At 48.0% G+C, this 7168-nt stretch overlaps 1 protein-coding gene across 1 annotated transcript; it reads left to right on the top strand.

The window, feature by feature from the left end:
* The first annotated feature begins 5833 nt into the window (after window positions 1-5833).
* On the top strand, window positions 5834-7091 carry GPR19 (G protein-coupled receptor 19). Its single transcript, XM_009288487.2, has one exon. It carries the CDS (start codon window positions 5862-5864, stop codon window positions 7089-7091), a length of 1230 nt encoding a protein of 409 aa, XP_009286762.1. The 5' UTR covers window positions 5834-5861.
* The last annotated feature ends 77 nt before the right edge of the window (window positions 7092-7168 follow it).

Here is a 7168-nt window from a genome sequence, read left to right as displayed (position 1 = left end):
AAACCCCCCCCCCCCCTTTCTGATTCAATTTACTCCCACTTCTAATATTGATTAAACTCAGTTAGATGAAGCGTTCCTCTCCCAGTGTGGCAGCTATTCCCAAGCTATTCTTCAGAGGGAAGATTATGGAGTAAATGACCAGCTTAATGCTTTTGAAATAATTTGCTGGGCCAAAGCTTGCCTTACTGTTTTGCAGTTACGATGCAGAGAGGTAAAATATGTTGAATAAAAAAGCTCCTCTGCTAGTGCTAGGTTAAGCAATGTACAATGATCTGTTTCTTTAGCTACCTTTTTAATCCTGAAAAACAGTGGTTGGGGAAAAAAAAAATTATTCTTTTGATTAAACATTTAAAAAGCCATTTATTGCATTCCTTTGCGAATCTTACTAGGTTTTACTCTTCCAAATTGCAATGGACGCTATATTTCTCGACAGGACAGTAAACATGCAAACACATAGTAACTATGGGTTTTATGCAACAGCAAAGTAGATGTGGCAGTGATTTTATGAAGTTCTTTTGGCTCAAATACTGCTTCTCTAAGTAACAGATCTGTTTCGGAGAGTTAGCAAGAATATGTTTCCTTTGCTACCAACCCAAAGGAATAACCCTGAAAATTGGGTGTTTGGGCCTTCAAACTGCAAATTAAGGTCCATAAAATAGGAACTGTGGCACCAGAAAATCCCTCTTTGATGATTAGGAGTCATTTCACATGCTCTTTTTTTCCCCAAGCAAATGCACAGAATTTAGGGTTTTAAACAGAAATACAGGAAGTCCTTATACCAGTTTTAAAAGGATTCCCACTCTAAAATGTTCAAAAGAAAAAGTGAGATTTCTGGCACTGCTGCATCCATGGAGACTCACAATTACTAGAAAGTATCCTTTCACTCAGCTCGGTGTTATATAGGTTTAAAGGGAAAATCAAACAAAAGCATTTTTGTTAAATAAAAATGTCATTAGGCCTCATGTATTTGGTATATGTAATTTTTACTTTTTGTGTTTCTAATACCTGCTTATTGACCTGCAAGGCAGAGGGAGGCTAAAGAGCTCATCACTATTTTCTTATGGATCTAATATTTGCAAGTTAAACAGTTCAGCAACACTTAAATCATATTTCAGTAAACGATGCAGCAAACGGGGACGTGGGAATTGGAGAGTCATAATGTCGCAAGATACAGAATCTCTAGTTATTTGCATCCTAGACCCATACAGAGTGGTATGTATGCTGAGCTTTTTACACTCATGTTGCCATTAGGAGCATTACTCATTATGCAGAAGTTTAAGTCTCCACTATAAAAAACAGACTTACCCACAGAAGAAAAAGATATGCTGGGCCATAGACACTAAGCTTCTTAGTGCTAAATCAAGGCACGATTCTGATCTCAGTGCCACCTAGGAAAAATAGGGTTGAATAGAGATCCTTTAATATTAAAGATCATCTTCTGGTCCATTAGAAGGAAAAATTATCTGTGACTAGGAATGCAGGAATCTCAGAGCACATTGGTTAATCAGGTAACATTCACTTTTAAAAAAAGTAAAACAAGTAATTGCTGTTCAACCAGAGCAATCCTATGCTCAGGGTAGTTCAAGTCCCTATTATTGCACTTATATTTTCACCTGGATCTTGTGGGCAGTGTGCTGAATGTCTTTGGATTTTTCCAGTGAAGAAAGAATCACAAAATACAGTATTACTTGCACCTGTGTTTGGTGCCTCTTCTGTTCTACCATCCCTGGACATATTTAAAAACATGTAGACATGGCGCTTAGGGACATGGTTTAGTGGTGGACTTGGCAGTGTTAGGTTTACAGTTGGACTCGATGATCTTAAGGGTCTTTTCCAACCTAAATGATTCTACAATTCTATGTTTGCAGGTTACCTGCGTTCTCCAGTAAACAGCGGTTGGGCTGACTTCTAGGCAAAATGCAACAGAAAAAAGTACTATTTGAGTGCTACAACCCTGTAACTATTTTTGGTTTACCCACCTGCATAACTAAATGTCTCAGGTCTGAAAAGACATAGATAGCAGATTTGTCTCACCAGGAGAAATATCATGAGAACAGTGTTGGCAAGTCTGCATATTTTAAAGGCTTAGGAAGGTCATTTCATTCTTGTACCTGACTTCCACTACTCCTCAATATCGGTCAAGAAATTTCATCTGGTTATTCTTCTACTGAGCTTAATTTGTGCAGCGGGCTATTTTTAAATGGCACATACTGCTGCATGGCAAGAAGGGAAATTAAGGAAGAAAATTAGCCCATAATAATCTTTTCTATCTCGTTAATAGGCTCCACATGTATTATTCTATTACAGGTAATTCTAACATGTAATTTAGTGGGCTGTACTGTCAATGCATCCTGCCACTCTGCCAGAGATAGCAGCCCAAATACCCTGCAGACAGCTGATGATGGCAGGATATCTCCAGGAGAACAGATCCACCCAACAGAGGGTGGGGAAAGGCAAACAGGAATTGTTTGAGAAACCAGGAATCATCTGCCAGGCAAAGCTACTAAGAAAACAAAGAAGGCAGGCAGCTAAGGGTGAGGGGAAAGCAAAGGCCAGGCTGGGCAGCACTGCACAGCCCTCCGGCAGAAGACGGGATGAGGGGCAGGGTCTGCAGACAGTGCCCCTTGCAGGTGGTTGGCAACCCAACCACCATGACACCTACTTCTGGGTCTCACTACTGATGTCTCTGAGTGTTATTTTGACAGGACGGTGCCATGCAAAATTCCTTGTTTAACACGCTCCACTGAAACAAACCCAGTTGTTACTAGCCTCAAACTGCTTCAGCTACGAGTCCAACTTAAACCTGAGTCGTGTTTTCCGCTCCCAGACACTACCTGCATGCGAAAGCTGCTAAACAAAGCCAGCTGCTTTGGGAGCAGCGTTAGTGACTCACGCATTGACCCACTTTCTAATGATGCAGAGTCAGCTGTCGGGCATAGCACGAGGTGAGGAGGAGAGGCGCAGCAGGGTCCTGCGGCAGCCCAGCTGCGGCTACGCAGACTGCCTGTGTCCGTGCAGCTGTGCCGTGCTGCTCTGAAACACACTCTGCATTTTCAAGCTAAACTTATGCCTGTGCTGTGCAACTGATTGTACATCAAGCCTGTTCATGTGAAAAATGCAATGTTGTATTAACCACAGCTGATGAATACAGGGTCTAAAAAGCTAGAGGACAAAAACCTTCTCTAACCACATCACGAAATTAATACATCTTTGCTTCTTCCATATCTAATTATTTTTTTTGCATTGCGTTATTGAAGATGACATGCAAAAAAGTGCAAGGAGCAAGATCCCAAATTCATCCAGTGGCTTTGCGCTTTTAGGCTCTGCTCTGAGTAGGCAGACAGGAGAAAATATTTGGTGATAGATGCAGAGCTAGAGTAGGCCGAGCAAAAAGCATCTCAATAAGCAAAGCTGGGAATTTCGATCACTTTGAAAGCTGGGGAGGATGGTGGTGCTTTTTGAACTTGTCCACCGGGATTCTGGGGCGAGCATTTTGATCTGCTGGTCATTGATTCCATCCTGGTTCATCTTGCACAGTATCAAGGCTCTGGAGTTAAGCATTCACACATTATACCCACACAAACAGGCTTCATAGTTCTAATGAGCAACAGGCTTTGCGTGTCAACACAGTGATTGGAAGGACACTTTTTGGAACACCAGACCCCGGCACGGAGTTTGTAAATGCATAGGCACCAATATTAAGTATTCTTCCATGTCATCCCTGTGATACGCTAGGACCAACCCAAACAGCTGGCCAAACCGAAGCTTGGAAACTGCCTAGCAATATACCCCTTCTTGTCTCACTCAGCCTTAAAACAGGAGGTCACGGCTATCACGTACCGTGGTGTGTACCATAACTACCAGAAAGGACCAGCTACAGTTTCATCCCAGAAGCTGTATTTCCGTGCTTGCTCAGAAACAGAGAGGTCACTCGAGCGTCCCGGCAGGTGAAAAACACCGCCTGAAAAGTAGACCGATTACTGACTGTGTTAGCATTCGGGCTGGTGGGGTGCTCAGCAAGGAGAGTCCACGTTGGATGACTGCTCGGTGCGGCTTTAGAGAGGTAAACGCTGAGGGCCCCCCAGTTCAGCCACTACCCATCTGTAACAGTGAGCTGTTGGGCAGCTAACAGAGCCATAACCCCCTTTAAACCCAGTTCCAACCTCTTTTTTTGCCTCGTGCCCTCCGATTTGGTGCCGTTCGCTACCCGGCCTCAGAGCCGTGAAGGCTAGCTTATCAGTGCCCAGGCGAGGCAACCTCTGTACAGGGGCTGGCAAGAGGGAGGAAGGACTGCAAGGGTCTGGCAAGCAAAGAAGGGGACCTACTTGAATGGCAAAAGGAGACAGGGGGGACTGTAAGCCGAGCCATTCACGTTTAAAAAGAACAGGGGCTGGACTCCTCTGGCAACCCCCGCAGCCCTGCAAACCCCCAGGTCCTGTCAACAGAGGACTCCTGAGCTCAGAAAGTCGGCACATCCCAAGGCCAGGACAAGGCCACTGGGTCCCTCCCCAGAGCTGAGCAAGGGCCTCCCCGTGGCACAGCTGGCGCCAGAGGTTCCGTGGTGTGTGTTGGTGTCAGTTGCTCAGGGCAACCCTTCAGTTGCCCCTTGGGTCCTGCAGGTCGGTGGAGGACGGGCTGCGCTCCACAGCCGGGCTCGACAGGGTGAGCTGGGAGGAGTCAGACTTGCTGCTTGGGAGGTCCCTGAGCAAGGTAAGGACATCGACCCTCTCCCGGGCTTTTCTCCACAGCATAGAGAGCCTCAACAGCTGACTGCAGTCGCATCTAGCGACCGTGCAAGCCACACCACCCACCCGAGGCTCCGCTGCCGGAAAGCAAAAGGCTCCCCCCACATCTCAGCTGCGTGAGGGCATTTACCTCCTCCCCCAGAGTTTTCCTTCTCAATCAAGACCCTGCCGTTGGCAAAAAAGCCGCTTCTGCAGGTTTGGGGGGGAGCTTGTCGTGCCACCTTGTTCGCCGGGTGGCAGAGGGAAACGCTGCCCTTGATGGGGCAGGTGACTAAGGAGGCAAGGACGTGCGGGGACAGCGTTGGTGTTCAGGACAGGCTCTTTAAGGTACGCAACGTCCAGCTCTTGAGGAACATTTCCTCACTGTGGAAGGGCTGAGGAGGATTCACGGGGAGGAGCGCCCCCCCAGCTCGGTGCCAGCCCTTCCGCTGTGCTGACCTTTCCTTTGCCTCCCAATCCAGACCTCGCTGACCTTCCAAAATTACGCCCAGAAACAAGGAGGCTCAGGGGTACTCGGGCTGTTAACACCCATGTTGCTAACGATTGGCTGGGAGCAGGCTTTGGCTGCTAGGGCCCTCATCAATGAAGACGCTAGGATGGTGGGAAATGTTGCTTCCCAGCCCACCTCTCGCTGTAAGAAACACCTCCTTTGTCTGTCGACTTGATGGATTCATGGCAAGCCAAGTGAGCGGGGACACTGCTGGTCTGCTTTTTTGCAACTTCCACGGACACCGGGAAGTGCAGCTCCTGTCTGGGATCAGTGGGGCATATTGCGCTCACCCAGCCTGCAGGTCACCAGCGCTGGTGAACCTGCACCTCAGCCTCTACCTGTGAAAGGGACACTTGTCTGTCAGAGGACAGAAATGCCTGTCCTAAAATAGTCAGGCCAGTAATAAAAATCGGCATGAGGCTTAACGGCCTCTGCTGTACCAGCTACTCTCACCGCAGATTTCTGACCGTTTCTCTGAAATCTGCCGCTTCAAGTAGTACGTATACTACCGAGAATTATCTTTCGCTGGTCAAGGCAGGTTTTTCACACGCGCTTGTTAAATAGAACCTTTTCTCTTCTCCCTTCATGCAGCCTGAGCAAAAGACGTGGCCACGTTTGCCCACAGCATGGATAACAGCAGCGGTCCTTTTGTTCTCCCCACCTTATTGCTCCTGCTGCAGAACAAGAGCTACCCCGAAACCTCCATCCCTCCTGCCGGCTACGAGGTGGCGGGGTCACCCCTGGGACCCAGCTCAAGCAGGAACCACACTGGCTCGCACTATGAGCTGAGGCCGGGGGAAATGGCAGCAGCCAGCACGGTTTGGGGAGCGTTGTGGCTGGTTTCCGTCTTTGGAAACTCCCTCGTTTGCTTAGTGATCCACAGGAGCAGGAGGATGCAATCCACCACCAACTATTTTGTGGTCTCCATGGCTTGTGCAGACCTCCTCGCCAGTGTCGCAAGCGCGCCCTTCGTGCTGCTCCAGTTGACCTTCGGCAGGTGGACGCTGGGGAACGTGATGTGCAAGCTGGTAAGGTACATACAGTACCTCACCCCTGGCGTCCAGATATACGTGCTCCTCTCTGTATGCGTGGATCGATTCTACACTATCGTCTACCCCCTGAGCTTCAAGGTGTCGCGGGAGAAAGCCAAGAAAATGATTCTGGCCTCTTGGCTATTTGACGCTGTACTTGCATCACCGGCTTTCTTTTTCTATGGCTCCAACAGCGACGACCACTGCAACTTTTTTCTCCCCGATTCTCGGGAAGGAGCCGCCTACGGAATCATCCACCTCTTGGTGGTGGTTCTGCTCCCATCCGTCCTCATTATGCTCTTCTACCAGAAGGTCGTCGAGCACATTTGGAGAACAGGCACCGATGGCAGGACCGTCAGGAGGACAGTGAATATCGTCCCAAGAACAAAAGTGAAAACCATCAAGATGTTCTTAATGTTAAACTCGGTGTTTCTCCTGTCCTGGCTCCCTTTTCACGTGGTGCAGCTCTGGCACCCGCAGGAAACAGACTACAGAAAGAGCTCCCTGCTTTTCCTGGCCATCACCTGGATCTCTTTCAGTTCTGCAGCCTCTAAGCCAACCCTCTACTCCGTCTATAACGCAAACTTCAGAAGAGGGGTGAAAGAAACTTTCTGCATGTCCGCCATGAAAGGCTACAGGAGCAACGCGTACACCATCACCACCAGTTCCAGGATAGCCAAAAGAAATCACGTTGGCATCGCAGAAATCACAGCTCCGGCCAAAACGGTCACCAAAGAGTCCATCTATGAGGCTTTTAACAGAGAAGCAAAGGAAAAAAGGCTTGCCTGGCCTACTCAGTCCAATCCCCCAAATACGTTTGTCTAGTTGGCTTCAGTGCTTTGAGAAATTACAACCTACCCCCAGAACAAGGAGCTTTCTCTCCGTTTTGAACCACTGCATAT

The sequence above is a fragment of the Aptenodytes forsteri genome, unplaced genomic scaffold (assembly GCF_000699145.1).
Source record: "Aptenodytes forsteri isolate BGI_AS27 unplaced genomic scaffold, ASM69914v1 Scaffold73, whole genome shotgun sequence".
Lineage (NCBI taxonomy): Eukaryota > Metazoa > Chordata > Aves > Sphenisciformes > Spheniscidae > Aptenodytes > Aptenodytes forsteri.
This window is presented reverse-complemented; position numbering and strand designations above follow the sequence as displayed.